A 19,540-nucleotide genomic window follows, 5' to 3' on the forward strand; every position below is an offset into this window, starting at 1 on the left:
CACAGATGTTGATGAGCACAGTATGATGATGATGATGATGATGATGATGAAGGCAGAGCCCTCGGTCCTCTCTTACCATGAGTGCATTGTTGCAGTCGGGGTGGTGCAGCGTGCAGAAGTGGGCCACCGCGTACTCGATCAGTGCTCCAAAGATGAAGCTGAAGCAGATGCCCAGGTACACGTCTATGGCCTTAATGAAGCAGTTGGCATTTGGCAGAGACGTGCGGGCACCCATCATCAGTGTGGTCATAGTCAGGACAGTGGTCACGCCTGGAACAAACACAGACAGCACACAGTCCACTGAAACGCCTGCCAAGTGTTTATAAGTCATAAACTTTCTTTCCAAAGAATTGGTCTAAATAGGGTCTAAATATTATTGAATCAATCTCCACTTAAAGTAAATACAAGTAACTAATTTATGTTTTATCTGCATGCCTTTGCTTCAGTGTAACATTCTAATGGAATAGTCTGAGGATCACACAAAATATTTTATTTTTTCAAAATAAAAATAACACAGCCAATGAAATACATAACTGTACCTATGCAAATGCGTGCAGGGACAGACGATTGGCTGATCCAGAAAGAGACCCAGGAGAGAACCACCAACAGGCTGGAGGGCACATATGTTTCTAAGATGAAGTACAGGATGCTCCTCTTCAGCTCGAAATGAAAGACCAACCTGGGATAATTTCCTGAGACAATCAAAGAAACTTTTCTCAGTAATATAAAACATTAATGCTAAAGTCTTCTGCTTCAAGACCATCAATAAATCAGAGATTTAGAATTTACTGAAGTGGTTTCTATATGTCACTTTTAAAATTTTGGGAATAATGACCACATCGAAATACAGGAGTGAATCCACCAAATGATTGTTCAGGAGTCACACCTCAACTCACACTGATCATCCCAGCTAATAAAAATTTTAATTTTGATAGAATTCCTGAGAAGTTATGAAAATGTTATTTCTGAATGTACTCTGAATGTTCAAAATTTCCAATTTTTAAATGTTTTAAAAAGGTTTTTTTTCTTGGTTATGTGAACGTTGAGGGAACATTCCGTTTTGAAAACATTATGTGAATGTTACTTTTGAATGTTCTCTGAATGTTCCGAAACAAGTAACAACATTTAAAAATTGTACATGAATGTCCAACTAAAACATTTCAGAAAAAAAACATTTTATTAACTATGCATAAATAATGTTTACGTGATAACATAAAGGGGTCATTAAGTGAGAATTCAAATTTTCCTTGATCTTTTGACAGGTAAAAGGTTGTTTCAAAACTTCCTTGTTATTCCAAAAACAGCTTTTATTGAAACCAAAGCCAGAAAACAACAGAATTTGAAAAGTGTGGACTTATGACGTCATAGTGCCGTGAAAGACCACCTCTCAAGAAGATGATTAAGCCCTCTTTGGCACCGCCCACTGGCGTGTTAGTTAATAGTGACATGAGAATGAGAAAACATCGACACAGGATCAATAACTAGAGGTCGACTGATTCATCGGTTTTGCCGATTAAAAATCCGTCAAAAATCCATACCGATAGTTTTTCTGGGTTACAGTACATCAGTTGCTGGGGCGGTTGAGAAGGGTGCGCTGTCATTACACTGTATGAAAGTGCTGAGAAAGGGTCTGCTGGCATTATATAGAACGAGAGCGGCCTCTAGAGGCAAAATAACAACTATCACTGGAACCTTGTGTTGTTTATATTGACACGTGATGCTGGCGCTGCACCAGGGGAACACGCTGCGTAGAGAGCGCTGACACATCAGATGCATATTCATATCAGATCAGATATGAATACAGAACACTACAGTACATGTTTCCATATCATTATAAAGTAATCAGTTTGTTGACTAGGTGCTGCATTAGCAAAGAAAAACAGCAGTATGTTTGCCATCAAGGCTGAGAGGACGCTAATACTAGTACCTCAAGCGGTTCAAATTTGTGACAAAAACACACGCAAACCTGACCCAAATGTTTAACGTCGCAATTGTTACCAACTATTTGCATTACTTTATATCCAGCTGGTCACGTATTTATGCATATTAGTTATATAGCTGCATATTCAAAGCTAGTGACGTGATTGCTTTCTCAACATTGATACGTTAACAAACAAATCAGAAACACATTTGATTTCAGTTCTTTTTTTTTTTTTTTTTCATCACTGCAATACATATTTTATTTTGATTAGGTAATCATCAATTGTTAGAAGCAAATAAATAGAAGCAAATAAAGTGAGAGACTATGCATGTAATACACATTTATGTAATTTTAATGCTCTGTCCTTTGCGTAGATATTTAAAGATGGCCATCTTTAAGAATGACTGTTTAGATTTATATGAAATGGTAAACTTTACAATAAGAGTCCATTTGTAACATTAACTAAGGTTAATAAATACTGTAGAAGTATTGTTCATAGTTTAGTTTGTTCATTTCAACATTTACTAATACATTTTTAAATTGAGTTTTAGTTTTTATTTTATCTGTTAACCTTAGTTAATGCACTATGAACTAACATGAATGGTCAAGGTACAATTGCATTGCTCAAATATTAATACATACTGTAAAAATGTATATTGCATAATGCATATAGTTCACGTAAGCTAGCTAATACTTCCTTGTTAACAAATGGGACTTGCAAAGTGTTACCTATGAAATTAACGTACATGTTTCTAGTTTATACCTAAAGAAACACATTTGACCTGTAATATTTTAACGTTTCAATTATTTTCTATAGAATTTGTTCTGTAGAACTTCTCACTTTAATATATTCATATTCATATATTTATTTCATTTTGCACATTTCATTTCAGCATTGTTTTACTTGGAATGATTTGTTTGTTTTTTATCCATTTTATAAACTAAAATCCACTATTGGTCGACCTCTAGCTATAGCATTACCTTCCAAAGGATCCTAATGCTAGGAATGCATTTTTGATTTTCAACTATGTGCATGTCTCTGCAGAGCATTATTTGTTTGTATTCAGTGCATTTCATTGTGGGTTATTTGGTAGTTCAGTCACAGTTTTGGCGCAGGCTTCGCAAACAGACTTTTAAGATATGGATCCGACAGCGAAGCCACAAAAGTAAGTAACCATGTTTATTCTAATGCCTGATCTGTGATCAGTGATTTCTGATGTGTAATTATTCAAGTTCAGTCAGATTTTCTTTGTCTCAAAATCGTTTAAAGCTCTTTATGCATCAGTAAATCAAGCCAGTGACTAAACGATCAACTTCACATTGTTTCTCTTAGTAGCATAAAAATAATCTGTGATTTACACTGTGATTAAATTATATACAGAAAGCGATCAAATCTCTCTTTATAATGGCTGGAGCTGTCAATCAAACAGGGCGAGTTTATCTGGACACTTGCCAAAACTCCCATTATGTAATCAATGCCATTGTTACACTGCACACTGAAGCTCTTACTGTCTTAACATCTTGTTTACACTGTTAGTAATGATGAAAGCATTCGTGAGAGTGCAGAAATCGCTTTGATCACTGCACACGCTCAACAGACTGTCATCTGCTCAATGCTCATTGCTGCAACCTTTCATATGACAGGAGTAGTTTTAAATATAATGCAATAACACTTTTCATGATTGGATAATCTTGTGGGCATTTACACTGAAGTCTCAAAGCAGAGCGTTCAAATCAGAGGGGTAAAATCAGGGTACAAAATACCCATTTATTTCTAAATTATGACCAATTGTTGATGTAAAAATCATATTAAACATGTTTTGGTGCCATTTATGATCTGGCATATTTTAGTTAACTGCTCATCAGACATTTTTGACTACTGTATTTGTGGCCATGCGTACCTGTCTCATATACGGCCTCAGACACTGAGGTGTAATGATCCTCTACGGTGTACTGGGCCAGCCTCAGGGTGTCCAAACCGCTCACTGACTCATTCCCACGCGCCCAGTAAAACATCACGTCATTGACATTATAACCCCCTGTGGACAAAGAAATGACAGTATGAACAGCACATGTAAAGATCACACTTTCATACGTGGGAAACAGATCAGATATGTCTCGTCATATTCATCATAATTGCATGCAAAACTCACCCTTGAATCATACAATAATGAATGAATTGCACTATTAGTATTACACAGAAAATGCATTCAAATGTTTATGGTCGTTTTTGAAAGAAGTCTGTTCTGCTCATCAGCTCAAAAATACAATGAAGTATTATTACAATTTAAAATAACTTTTTTTCTATGTGAATATATTGTAAAATGTCATTTATTCCTGTGATTTTCAGCATCATTACTCCAGTCTTCAGTGAATAAATAAATGAATTGTTCATGTTGCGAAAGTTGTTTTGAAAACAGATGTTCAAATGTTAATGCTTAAGCAAAGATTTTAAACTAAATGTCCCATGTTCTTCTACTTTCATATAAAAACAAAATATGATCCCAGATTAAATGATATTATGAAATTTGCTTATGATGTTATGAGGAACAGGAGAAGAGAGTTTGACATGTGCAGGTTCATTTTTTTAAGTGTCACCACATTGTGAACAACCCTACAAAATAAAACTAAATGTTTTGAGCATTAAATCAGGCTTGAGGTGTGAATGCATTAATTCATTTTCATTTACATATTCAGTTATTAATAATTACACATATATATATATATATATATATATATATATATATATATATATATATATATATATATATATATATATATATATATATATATATATATATATATATATATTGGTGTATAAGAGATTGTATCAGAAAATTCTGTAGTTTTTCAAAGATAAATGTCCACATGTGTCAGTGTGTCACATGTGTCAGTGTGTAATATCAGCATGTGTCCTCTTGGTGGCGCTGTGTCACAGTAATCAGATATTATGCAGCTGTGGGATTTGTTTACTTGCACCAGATGCATGTGACGTTCATTAACGTGTATTTTCCCATGTGTTGCTCAGACGCCCTGAGGACAATAATGGCACATGATGGAGGAAGACAGCAGGAGTGTTTATATCACTGCTGTTTGTGCGACACTCTCACATTATATATCTGTACAGTAACCCGTGATTTAAGAAAGACTTTGCACTGTAGAAACAACAGCAGGGTGCGAGTTCTGTGTTAACTGTATGGGATACCCACACGACGAGACTTTAAAGACCCTCGTTTGAAACAAAGCCTCTCAATCTACCACGTCTCCATAAGAAACGATCAGACACAAAGATGGAGAATATCTTGGCTATAGCTGAGCTCAATTTCAGATGCCTTCAAGCTCTACGTCGACATGAAGCTGAATACTGTACATTTCCAAAAATAAAAATTCCTGGAGGAAGTCAAGATTGCATAAGAATGGGTGGAATAGACACATCAAGCATTCGTCACACGGTTTGATGATCAAAATGATTGTATTTGGCATTTGCGTTCAGACAAGTGATGTATAAGTAGTCAACTTTAAGATGAATTTGTGACAACCTGCTGAATACTGTCATGTGATGGCATTTACTTCATGCTGCCATTTTAGGAGCTTTCTAATAAATGCACAACGCAACTGAAGTGATCAGCGAGCAAAAGCCATTTTCTCTGAGCTTATTGGCCCTCATTTATCAAACGAACGTAGAACCTAGCATACATCCGAACTGAAAAATCAGCTTACAACAACGCTCATATGTGATTCATTAAACTTTCATATGCGGCCAATTCCGTCGCACGAATGAACAGGTGTTGATAAATGTGGTGGCTGAAAACAATCGTCATTTAAATATCACGCCACAAATTTTAGAAACCTCACCCTATAGTTAATGACACAGAGAAACGTAACCCGGCCATGAAGAGGAAGTAATTGCATGAAAAAGAAATTGATCTTACTCTTAAAAACACCTCTCAACCTCGTAATTGCAAACAATAACATTAATTTAAATAAAAACAGGGGTAAATAAAATTAAATACTTACAAACATTATTATATATATATATATATATATATATATATATATATATATATATATATATATATATATATATATATATATATATATATATATATATATAAACTTGGTCATTTTAGTACCTCACTCCACAGAAAATCCTTTAAATTTATTTTATTCAGAACAGAACAAGAACGAAAAATAAGTAGCTATATATTATAAACTGAAACACAAATTAGGCTTTAGTGGCATTCATTATAAAGCAGAATTTATTTAAAGGTGCCCTAGAACTTTTTTTAAAAAGATGTAATATAAGTCTAAGGTGTCCCCTGAATGTGTCTGTGAAGTTTCAGCTTAAAATACCCATAGATTTTTTTTCATTCATTTTTTTAACTGCCTATTTTGGGGCATCATTATAAATGAGTCGATTCAGGGCTGCTGGCCCTTTAATTCTCGTGCTCCACGCCCACGGAGCTCGCGCTTGCCTTGAACAGTGCATAAACAAAGTTTACACAGCTAATATAACCCTCAAATGGATCTTTACAAAGTGTTCGTCATGCATGCGGCATGCATGCGGGAGATTATGTGAGTATTGTATGTTGTTGTATGTTGTACTGTTATATTGTTTACATTTGATTCTGAATGAATTTGAGGCTGTGCTCCGTGGCTAACGGCTAATGCTACACTGTTGGGGAGATTTATAAAGAATGTCCAATTTGTGTTTATGCATTATACAGACTGCAAGTGTTTAATAATGAAAATAGCGACGGCTCTTGTCTAACGAAACATTTAGAAAGACAGTTTACAAATATCACTAAAAATATCATGATATCATGGATCATGTCAGTTATTATTGCTCCATCTGCCATTTTTCACTTTTGTTCTTGCTTGCTTACCTAGTCTGATGATTCAGCTGTGCAGATCCAGACGTTAATACTGGCTGCCCTTGTCTAATGCCTTTCATAATGTTGGGAACATGGGCTGGCATATGCAAATATTGGGGCGTACACCCCGACTGTTACGTAACAGTCGGTGTTATGTTGAGATTCGCCTGTTCTTCGGAGGTCTTTTAAACAAATGAGATTTATATAAGAAGGAGGAAACAATGGAGTTTGAGACTCAGTGTATGTCATTTCCATGTACTGAACTCTTGTTATTTGACTATGCCAAGATAAATAAAATTTTTCATTCGAGGGCACCTTTAAAGCAAAACTGAATTGGGCTCTCTCATTCAGGAAGAATCCAAACGTTTCCATATTCGTGATGCAACATTTATTGCTTGTTGATTATTGTAAACAAGGATTTCTATTTAACTCTTGTTTCAATATCCACTTAACACATCATCCTTCACATGCGCAAAAATGTGTTTGGATGGGTGTTGCGCACACCGACTGGTAAAGATGTATAGCGGACCATTTAAACTGAGCAGTGTTAACTTTGTCTGCATTTTAGTTTGCTGATAAATGGCCAAAATGTAAAGTTAGCAACGCTAGAACTGTTATGTTAAGTCTGCATGTGTGAGTGAGGTGCCTGCGCGATCAATTGAATTTATTGTTTTGTTAATCTCTTAATTATTTCAGTGAAATATATTTCGTCTAGTCCTATTTTTTTATTCCTTGTAGGCTATATTTTTCTGTTTTTCTCTGCGTTGCAGTTGCATGATGTGTGAATCCCAATGTTCTGTTGATGTTGCCATTTGCGCATACAAAGCAAAATCCCTGGAAAGAAAAAAAAACAAAAACATTTGTGGTATTTTAAGACATGCATCTATTCTAATTTCATTTTAATTTGACATTTTAATCATGTCATTTAATGGTTAATGATCGGTTAGTGAGTGATTGTCGATCAGGAAAATTATCTAAATGTTCTCAAAACAGTTTTCCACCAGATTTACTATGCTGCATACGCAAGTTCCCGCTGACTCAAAAACATGAGCTGAGACCTGATGTGAGATTTGATCGTTGCCATCGCTCATGCTCATATTGATAAATGCCAAATTGTACGTGGAAACAGTTTTCTGGCATACGATCGTTTGTCTTTGCTAAAGTTTCTATAGTGATAAATGTGCCTGCCATCAATAGTAGATGTATTTAAATGATCTTTTTGTGTTAAGATACACTTTAAAAATTCCAAAAGAACAGACTGTTCATATGAAAGATGATTCTCAAAAAAATATTTGCAAAAATTCTGGCCTTTTCAAATTTGGGGCAAAATGTGCTTAAATCATCTTTTTGTGAAAAATACACTTAAAAATTGCAAAAGAGCGGCACATTATGTTTATATGAAAGACTGTGCAAATAATTCCTTTTTAAAATTATCTGTGAAAAAATGTGGTCTTTTAGAATTTGGTGCAAAATATGCTTAATCTTTACATGAAAAATAAACTTAAAATTGCAAAAGAACTGCACAGAATGTTTATATGAAATATTTTACAAATAATTCTCATGAAAATCTCTGAAAAGTCTGGCCTTTTAAAATTTGGTGCAAAATGTGCTTACATCAAATATGCATGAAAAACACACTTTAAAATTGCAAAAGAATTGCACATTATGTTCACATGAGAGATCATGCAAATAATTCTCTTTGAAAAATCATTGCAAAAATGTGGTCTTGTAGAATTTGGTGCAAAATAATATTTTCGTGTAAAATACACTTAAAATGGAAAAAGAACTGCACAGAATGTTTCTATGAATCATTTTGAAAATAATTCTCTTCAAGAAAATCTCTGCAAAAAATCAGGCCTTTTAGAGGCAAAATTTGAGGCAAAATTGTCATGAAAAGTATGTAGCATGTAGGCTTCTGTTTGTGCATTAAGAAACGTCTCGGGTTACTTGTGTAACCCTGGTTCCCTGAATAAGGGAACGAGACGCTATGTCAAATGACGTAGTGTCATATGACGTAGCGTCGACAGTTCCCATGAAAGGGAACCTTATTTTGCCTTTTAATTTGTGGAGTGTGATACGACTCAGACATTTCTTGAAATTCACCCATGGGCGGCCGCTAGCAGCTTTCTGTCGTGTCATTAGAGAAAGACTCTGCGGATTGTGGGCGACTCTGAGACAGACAGGCAGAGACTTTCAGAACCTCCTCTAACCCTCCTACTCTTCATGCCGCTGCGCTCTTATTTAAGCATGAGCAGAAGACGTGGAAGAGAGCCACATCCAAAACTCACAGGCTTCTAAAGAAGAACGAGAAGATCAGAGAACGACAGACAGGCGGAGCGATAAAGACAAAGATAAAGGCAGCAGCTTTACAGCCCAAATGACAGCAAATCAGGTTTCATGGGACACAAAATTGACCCAAATCTAGTGGTTGTCACACACATATCATGCCAAATGCTTCTCAAGGGCAATTCTGTCTGATTTCTGCCTGTTTGTAATATTCATTTATATAAATGACCTTATGCAACTGCAAATTAACATATTTGAATGCGACTTCTACAGTTGTGCAACCCCAACATGTTATCATGTTACATCTTATAAAATATGAATATGAAACATTGTGCAGTTATATGAGTACAGATGTCACAAAAAAGAGCCACAAAAACATCAGCTTGTTGCCAGAGCAACACTTAAAAGACACAGTAAAAGATGGAAAATGCATGAGTTTTCTTACAGCTCTCCAGTTGTAATGTGCACGTCTGTTTGTCCATGGGATATTTGGTCAGGTCCATGTTACAGGCCACAGTGGTGGTGATCCTACAGAAAACACATGGTTCAGATGTTCTCATCATTTCTGCATTTCTGCACAGACTGCATAACATCCTATACTTAATCAGTATCTTAGTCTTGTTTTCCAGTAGAAATATCCACACATCCATAAACCAAGACATTTAAGCATGATACAAAATATCAAGACAGCTTAAACAGATTCACAGCGATATATCTGTACTACAGACCCTCACCGGAGGGCATAGAGAACTGTTCCATTTGGAAAGATCCGGATCAATCGGTTCTCCACTGTAATGTCATGGAGGAAGGACTTCTTGGAGTCCACTATAAAGGTGTCCGGGACCCATAGCAGCTCCACCAGTCGCCCATCCAGACTTAAACTCTTATTGCCTTCAAACACCAGCCTCTCATCCGTCCAGCGCTGCCGTAGGAAGATGGTGGCCGTGTAGTCCTGCGGACAGGATTCAACCGTGCAGGTCAATCATGAAGGAATGAAGTACTTTTAATTCAACAGCAGAGCATCCTGTCATTTAAACTGTGTGGGATGAGCCAAAGTTTAATACTTGAGGTAAAGAATTTGAACAAACCCTTAACTTAAAGTACAAGCAATAATAGTAATAATAATAATAATAATAATAATAATAATAATAATAATAATAATAATAATAATAGTAATAGTAATAATACAGTTTGAATTATTATTATTATTATTATTATTATTATTATTATTATTATTATTATTAATAAACAAATAATATTACTACTAATCATAAATCATTCTTAAATATGTTTTTAATTATTGTTATTATTGATGTCTACAAAAAATAAAACCAATAATAATAATATAATAATAATAATATCATATAATAATAATAATAATAATAATAATACTACATGTTAAATATAATTTTGAATTATTATTAGTATTATATTTAATAATAAACAAATAATAACAGTTATAATAAATATTTTAATATGACTATTCTTACAAAAATAGTTATAATAATACATACATATTTTTTTAAATATTTTATTATTACTGATGTCATTAAAAATAATAATAAATAAATATTTTTTAATTATTATTCTTCTGTATTTTGAAATAATAATAATAATAATAATAATAATAATAATAAATGTTTAAATATGGTTTTGAATTATTATTAGTATTATATTTATCAATAAACAGAATAATAGTAATAATAAATATTTTTAATAAATATTTATTTTTCATTATTTTGTCATTTAAAAATTTAAATATCAGTAATAATAATAAATAATTTTAAAATGATTATTTATTTTCCATTATTAATTTCTTTGTAATGTAATTGTTATTATTTTTATTTTTTAATTATTGTTCTTAATAATAATAATAATAATAATAAATGTTTAAATATGGTTTTGAATTATTATTAGTATTATATTTATCAATAAACAGAATAATAGTAATAATAAATATTTTTAATAATTATTTATTTTTCATTATTTTTGTATTTTAAAAATTTAAATATCAGTAATAATAATAAATAATTTTAAAATTATTATTTATTTTCCATTATTCATTTTTTTTGTAATATAATTGTTATTATTTTTATTTTTTAAATTATTGTTCTTAATAATAATAACAATAATAATAATAATGGTGTGGGTCAAGAAAAGTTTATTAGCAATAAATAAATAATACCTACTACCTACTTCAAGTTATTATTCATGTAAACTGCTGTATTTAAAATATTTTAATCACAGATGTGTGAAGTTGCACTGTTCCTCTCACCATGTTGATCTCTGAAATCGTATCAATACTGGCGATGTCCAAACTCATGCCCACTGTGACAGGACCATCTAAAGAACAGAGATGGAGAAGGCATGTACATGTCATGTGCATTTCAATAATGCAGTTCTGCAGCAAATAATCATTCTTAGAAACACTGTTAAAGATGGAAACCCTGGGAGCAAAACTCCACGCTGCACTCTGCTCATTAAAGCTGATCACGTGGAAAGCATATGTTTTACTTCTAAAATCTTTACATTTACTACGTAACACAGTGAGTCAGAGTCACGTAGATGTTTTGGGTGAACATGTGGTGAACGGTTTTGAGCACAAATAAAACAAAAATAGCAGTGACTTCAGTGGAACACAACAGGATTTTGAATATTTGCTGAGGCAATAATCAAATCTGCACTCATCATTGTTTTCCACACACATGCTCTTTCTACGGCTGTTTTTACATTTGGTTTCACCGTTTGAGCCGATTCAATTCCATTGTACTTTGGGGTCCGTAATACGTGACTATCAGAGTGAATACAAGCAGCAGCTGTTTACCACTGAAACTATGACTTTCACTGTTATTGAAGTGTTTGTCCCTTTGGATCCAGCAGTAAATCACACACAGAACGGCGCTCGCATTTCTCTGCCGCAAATTCACTGCAAGAGATGTGAAGGCTGTGAGCAGAAAACAGCAATTTATTCTGAGACAAGCAGCTGTGAGAAATACATTATACTGTATGTGTGACGGGGAACACTGAAGATGCTAATTATTCGCCATCAACAGCAGAATGCTTTCACACCAACCGCAAACTGTACTGGAGTTAACTGGAGCTTTGTCTTATTAAACAGCTTAAGTTAGTCAGCTACTTTTACATTTGCATTCATGCATTTGGCAGGCGCTTTAATCCAAAGAGTCTTAACATTGCATTCAAGGTTTAAACTTCATTAGCTCATGCATTTCCTGGGAATCAAACCTATGAATTTGCATTGCTAGCACCATGATCTAGTGTTTACAGGAATACTTTTGTTAGTTTCTTACAGTTATCTCCTAAATGGCTTAAAAAAACCACATCATTATTGTTTTAAATTCATGTGTCTGGTAATCTTGAATCAGATAGCAAACCACAACCAATCAAATCCCACCCTACATTTGTTGCTGTTCAAGAAGCTGTTTCACTCAGATAGATGGTTCAATGGGGAGAAAAGACTACAGCAACTTGCTGACTTTAAGTTTTAAAATGACAAACTCCAGTTTTAAAATAGATTTCTGTTGGAGAAACAGTGGAGTAGAGAGTGAAGGGATGCTGGTAAGAGACCAGACTGCTGGAGAAGTACCAAACAAACATCAATAATTTACAACAGGAGCAACAGGAGGTGACGAGGAGAGACACACAGACAGCAATGAGTTTCTCTAACCTGTGTGTGCTGGATTTATTTCCTAAATTCATTTTCATTAGTAAAATAATGCCAGTGCGTGAGCATTAGGGCTGCACGATTAAGACAAAAGTCTCTTCTGTCAGGACCACTATTGTCAAATATGATTGATAATGCATGGAGTTTGTATTGGCGGTGGTTCTGTTCTGGGCAAGAACTCGCTGTGCATCCATGCAGCCTAGCATGGATAAGAAAAGGGAGAGCAGCAATAACCCCCCTAGGGTAAACAGAACAGAACCAACATATGCAGATATCATTAAGGTCAATAATTTAACATGTAGACATATTTCAAGAATTAGTTTGATTTAGGGGAATCATAAGGCCAATCCTGACTGACGAGAGGAGGAGCTGGGGATGGAGGAGGGTAATTAGCTCCTGAGAAATGCGATAGCTACTGATAATACTGAAGGAGCATATATGGATGCTGTTATAGGTGTCGTATTCCTATAGGTAGATGTGAGTCACCTGGGTGTCAGCTGATGCGAGCTTGACTGACGTGACCTGCCAGAACTGACGCTAACGCTTGATAATTGTAGAATTATTCCCTTGAAATTGTAATTGTAATTATCACAATTATATTGAATGATGTTTTGAATAGCTTTATACCATTGTTTGAAGCAACTGCATGGCATATTTTTATGTAAAAAAAAAAAAAGTGCTGAAAACACTTTTTTATTGCTTTTCTATAGCATTAAGCCTCAAATATCAACTATTCAGTGGATTGGTTTCTTCTTTAAATAAAAAAGTAAACATATTCACGTTATAATTATGGGCTCTCGCACCATGTTGTTCTAGGAACTAGCCACCAGGGTGGTTCCCCGAGAACTAATGTTCCTCGAGGGCCATTTTCTTGGTTGCATTCGCACCGCCAGTAGGAACTCTGAAGCGACGTAAACTGTGCTTGTTGTTGTGATTTTTATTTTTGACAGCGCGGTGGACTTTTATTTTGACGCCGCTGAGAACCTTCGTTCATCTTCGGAACACAAATTAAGATATTTTTGTTGAAATCCGATGGCTCCGTGAGGCCTCCATAGGAAGCAATGACATTTCCTCTCTCAAGATCCATTAATGTACTAAAAACATATTTAAATCGGTTCATGCGAGTACAATGGTTCAATATTAATATTATTAAGCAACAAGAATATTTTTGGTGCGCCAAAAAAAACCAAAATAACGACTTATTTAGTGATGGCCGATTTCAAAACACAGCTTCATGAAGCTTTGGTGCATAATGAATCAGTATATCGAATCTGCTGTTCGGAGTGCCAAAGTCACGTGATTTCAGCCGTTGGCAGTTTGACACTCGATCTGAATCATGATTCGACACACTGATTCATTTATGCTCCGATGCTTCATGAAGCAGTGTTTTGAAATCGGCCATCACTAAATAAGTCGTTATTTAGTTTTTTTGGCGCACCAAAAATATTCTCATCACTTTATAATATTAATATTGAACCACTGTACTCACATGAACCGATTTAAATATGTTTTTAGTACCTTTATGGATCTTGAGAGAGGAAATGTCATTGCTCCCTATGGGCCTCACTGAGCCATCGGATTTCAACTAAAACATCTTAATTTGTGTTCCAAAGATTAACGAAGGTCTTACGGGTGTAGAACGACATGAAGGTGAGTAATAAATGACAGAATTTTCATTTTTGGGTGAACTAACCCTTTAATATAGCACCTTTAAAAGTAGCTTTCTCAAGGCGCTTTCCATGAAAGCTTACATAGAGGAAAAACACAACAATATAAGACAATATATTATAAATTCCTGAAAAAGAATGTTCTGAGCAAAGTTTTAAAAACAGCTAAAGCATTAGCATCCCTAAAATCAATTGGGAAAGAATTCCACAATTTTGGAGCATACGCTGAAAAGGCCCTGTCTCCCCTGGATCCTAACCGTGTTTTGGGAACAATTAAGAGACCGTGCTGAGAAGATCATAAAGTGCCATTTGGCGTGTAAGGTGTTAAAAGATCAATTTTTCAGCAACAGAAAAGGGCAACATAGGCTGAATACGTGCAATATTTTTAAGATGAAAAAGGAAGTCTTTACTGTGTTCTGGACAAAAGGCTCAAAAGACAAGGTGGTGTCAAAGATAACACCAAGATTTTTTAGTTCACTGTGTAGCTCTAGGGCAACACCATCAACCGATTGATCTACAGAAGCAGCATTTCGCAGTTGGTGGGGAGAGCCAAGAAGTATAACTCAGTTTTAGAGCCATTCGGACACCGAAAATTTTCAGACATCCACAACTTAATCTCAGAAATACAGCTGGAAAGATGAGAGACATCCACAAATTGACCAGGTTGAGAATGTATATAAATCTGAGTATCATCAGCATAGAAGTGGTAGCTGAGGTTAAGGGATCTTAATAGCTGTCCAAGAGGATAAATATAAATGCTGAAAAGCAGAGGACCAAGAACTGAGCCCTGTGGGACACCAGTACAAACAGGATCCACATCAGATCTGAAACCATCCACTACGACCCGTAAAATATGACCTAAACCAATCTAGGGCAGTCCCAGATACACCAAAGACAGTTTCCATGTAGGATGTAGCATAAGCTTTGTGAACTGCAAGAGTTTTACACTTTCTTCAAATGTTGATTAAAGAAGACTGAACTAATCCTTAAAGCACACAGAATAATATAAGTGGATATTTTTTGTTGTTATCGTGCCTTTGAACAATTACGAAATCATTGCATCCGTAATTGTAATCGTGATTAGAAATTCGATTAATTGTGCAGCCCTAGTGAGCATGCATATTACATGTGTCATCGCAATTAATAATGCAACAAAAGTATGTACTGCATCCTCAGAGATGCCATTAGATGTGCTTTAATGGGCATTATCATTAACATTCATCTTCTACAGTCAGATTTCTCTGTCAGGTCAACTACAGCTTTAAGAGATTCTTGCTGAAAGCCGCTGACATGTTTTGCATGTACAATGAAACAGTGTCCTTAGTAATTTCTGTGTCTTTCTTTCCCTTTCTGATTGATGATGCTGTGGCTTAATTACATTTAGAATTCAAATCTGAATTTATAATATATTGGAGCATCAATCTGTTTTCAGATGAAAATGTGAGGGAGTAAAGCGCCTACAATATACACATGCATGCATTAAACATTTATTATGTCCTCACTGTCAAAGAAAGGCCGGAGGTATTTGTTGTATCCTTTCATCAGCTTCTGGATGGTCGGAGGAAGAATCTCTCCCTCTTTCACCTCGGCACTGAGCAGAGAGTTTTCCAAAAATCTGTGGGAGAAAAACAGAGGAATATGAATGAAGAGAAAGAAAGCTTTCACCAAACGCTCTCTCACGTCCTCTGCGCATTTACGAGCTCATTATTTCAGGGCAGATCGCTGATGGACGATATTGTTACACTGATAACACTGAGTGCTCAGAGAACCCAGAACAACTTTAAATTAAGACTGAGAGAGAAAGGAGAGAGAGGGTGAAAATAAGCTCATTTTCATAATTGGATTACTTTGATCTGTTAGTGTGGAAGACTTGAAAAAGTAGCATCAGCACTCGGATTTCATCACGTTTGACTTTTGCGCAGAACAGCAAAATATACCACTGCACCTTCAGCAGAAACTAAAGCGCATTTATGATGCCATGAAGTGACATGTACAGTAAATACACTACAGCTCTGAGACATACTAGATGAGCATGGTAAAAACTGTCAGTAAAAAGTAAAAATGATCTACTGTATTACTGAACTTGTCATCAGTTTCATGCACATTACATAATCAGAGGATATATGTTTACAATTTGAATTAGTTCATTTAAAAGTAAAAATGACAAGGCTTCAACAGGGCTGCACGGATTGCAGAGAAATTCTAATTGTTATTTTTCAGATAAAAATTGCAATTGTGATTTAAAATGCAATTTAAAAAAAATCCAGGTTTGCGGTGCTTGTTTATAGGGCTGCATAATTTGGCCAATATTTTGTGATTGTATATCAATATAGCTATAAAATATTATTATTAATAATAAAAATTATAATAATAATTATTATTATTATTATTATTATTATTGCTAAAAACAAAATAATATTTTTATAATTATAATTACTATTTTAATTTTTATATTATAATTATAATTTATAAATATAATTACTATTGTAATATTCACTATGCATATTCAATATGCAATATGACAGTAAAATAAAAAGAAAAATAAGAAACTAATATAATAATATTTTATTTAAATATAATCTTTTTTTAATAATTATTCAAATTTGTATGACTGTCTCAATAATTATTCTTTTTTATTATTATCACTACTAAAAAACAAAATAATACATATCATTGCTATTGTGATATTTACTATTCATATTCAACTTGCAATATATCACTGTAAAATAAAAAAAAGAAAATAAGAAAAGAAAATATAACAATTATTCTAATTTTTATGGCTGTCCTAATTTCTTCATTTAAAGGGTCATGAAACCCTCCTGTTTTAGCCTGGTCATTCACACTTCTGAGCTGGAAAAAGTCTGTAAAAATGGGCGTGTAAAGCTCTGGAAAAGTGGGAGTGTAGAGGGGGGGAAGAGGGGAGAGAACAACCAATAAAGCACAGACATAACACACTCATTATACAGAATAATGAATATGAGCACGGAGAAAAATGACAACAAACTCTCAAGCAAGGGAGAAATGAAAAAGAATATTTAAAAGGGCTAATAATACTTTCATTACGTTTATGAGCACTACAGTCTCATGATAAACGACACATAGTTTAACAGAAAAAGAATAGACATAGTTTAATTTTGTCCATTCTCTAAGTCTTTTGTTCATTAGAATAATCATGTCATCGCGTTCAGATACACGTATCAATGTCCAGTTTGCATATATAATTCATTTGAAGAAGACTTGATGAAATATATGTGCATACACCGTGCTGGTTCATGTTTGGTGCGGGAGAATGTGTCAAATACGTCTATAAAAACTGTAAACACGGATACTTTATGCTCTATAATCCACGTGGCTAGTGTTGTTAAACTCATCGCGGTGCTCCGCGCTAAAACCGATCATATGCGCGCTCCACATGCATGCATATCATAACAAACGTATTTTTCATGTGTTCGTATTCAATATCCAGTTCTTACCACATCGCGGGCAAAATACAAACAACACTCATGTGCTGCTGTGCTGAGGGAAACATACACACGGCTCGCGTGTCCGAACGCAGAGGTGATGAACAGCACTTTTGTGACATTTGAATTCTCCGCTGTAATGCGATCTCATGCGAACATATTTTCCATTTGTGCTGGTAGATTACAGCAAAACAATCCACTTGCACCCAAACTGCTCTGGTCGCGTCGCAGGAAAACACATTTTTGTTGTAGCACTGAGGAAACAAACACAACTATACGACCCATGTCTCTGAATGACAACAGAAACAGAGGCGAGAGAAGTGATACTTCCTCATGCATAATACTGCAATTATAATCTTATGCATACTACAGCACAGTGATTGGATTGAATGTGCTTTTTCTATAAATACATAAATACAGAAACTGTTGACGTCAGCATGTTCGTCCAGCCCATACTTGGAGCTAACCAGCATTGCGGATCTTGCCGGTAGCACACGATGACATCAGATTTTGTGACGTTGCTCCGACTTTGCTTTTCAAACCAGAAGACAGAAATCGCTCTGAAAAATGCAAAAATAACTAATTTGAAATTATAAATAAAATTAATGAGTACCTTTAGTGTTTTCAATGATGTGCAGCCTATACATATCTGTTTACAGCTCAAAAAATGTGTTCTGGGGTTTCATGACCCTTTAAAAAAATTAAACCATCAAACTTTTATTTTTAGGGAAAACCGCAGGGAGCCCTTCTCTTCTGTTGATAAGCACATTTGCAAAGTAATTTAATTATATAGCAGGCTTTGCGATTTGATAAACACACTATGCCATATTGAGATTTTGGGTTTTATTTAGATTAATCATGCAGCTCTACTAAAGACATCATCTGTATGACCATAAATGAGTATTTTAAGTCACTCTTATAACAAAAAAATCCAAACGATTGTGTCGACGCCTCCGTCAAATCCTGAGGGATAAAAGGAAATAATGCAGATGTAAATGTTTTTATACTAAAGTATTTAAGAAGGAAACAGGCCCCTCATTAAAATCAAACATTTATATTTGTTCCAAGATCAAAACATCTCCACATTACAATTCAACACATTACAGCCGCTTACTGTACTTTTATCAACCGTCTCGTTAGTGTTTATATCTTCTACTTCTAAAAATACATTTTAGGACAAACATCTGAGAAACTCCATCAGTCTGCTGAGCTATGAAAGAGCAAGCTAAATTTCCAGCTGTGCAGCTAAATACTGGCTGAAAATAAACTACAAACAGCCAAGAGACACAATCCAAACCTCTCTCATTACAAAATCAACCCTGCTTCCTCTTGAATGTTAGGTATGACGCCTGACATCCATCCACACCAGTGTTCAGGAGTGTGTGTGAACGAACGACAGCGGCGGCGTGTGTTTTATCATACGAGCGGGAGTGTTTGTGCATGTTTGTTGTTCTGCCAGGCCTGTGAGGTCATGTGTGGGATGAGAAGGAACCTCTCCAGCTCAGTTTCTGGCAGAGTTTGCCTTGATTTCACACAGTCAAGACACTAGATATCCTAACATGACCTTCAGTTTCCCCATATCAGGGCGAATCTCACAAAACATTGTCCAGGTCACAATTCACTATAAAAACAAATAGCAAAAAAATATT

At 34.8% G+C, this 19,540-nt stretch overlaps 1 protein-coding gene across 1 annotated transcript in view; it reads right to left on the minus strand.

Moving 5' to 3' along the window:
- LOC125276502 (gamma-aminobutyric acid receptor subunit pi) overlaps positions 1–19,540 on the minus strand; it is a 65,400-nt gene that overhangs the window by 3,315 nt on the left and 42,545 nt on the right. The window contains exons 3-9 of the mRNA XM_048204029.1: positions 15,933–16,045; positions 11,357–11,424; positions 9,816–10,033; positions 9,527–9,609; positions 3,823–3,960; positions 540–692; positions 77–270 (exon numbers count right to left, since the gene is read on the minus strand). Of these exons, the coding sequence (XP_048059986.1) occupies positions 77–270; positions 540–692; positions 3,823–3,960; positions 9,527–9,609; positions 9,816–10,033; positions 11,357–11,424; positions 15,933–16,045 (967 nt within the window). The remainder of the gene's footprint in view (positions 1–76; positions 271–539; positions 693–3,822; positions 3,961–9,526; positions 9,610–9,815; positions 10,034–11,356; positions 11,425–15,932; positions 16,046–19,540) is intronic.

Source organism: Megalobrama amblycephala, linkage group LG10 (genome assembly GCF_018812025.1).
Source record: "Megalobrama amblycephala isolate DHTTF-2021 linkage group LG10, ASM1881202v1, whole genome shotgun sequence".
In the NCBI taxonomy this organism is placed as follows: domain Eukaryota; kingdom Metazoa; phylum Chordata; class Actinopteri; order Cypriniformes; family Xenocyprididae; genus Megalobrama; species Megalobrama amblycephala.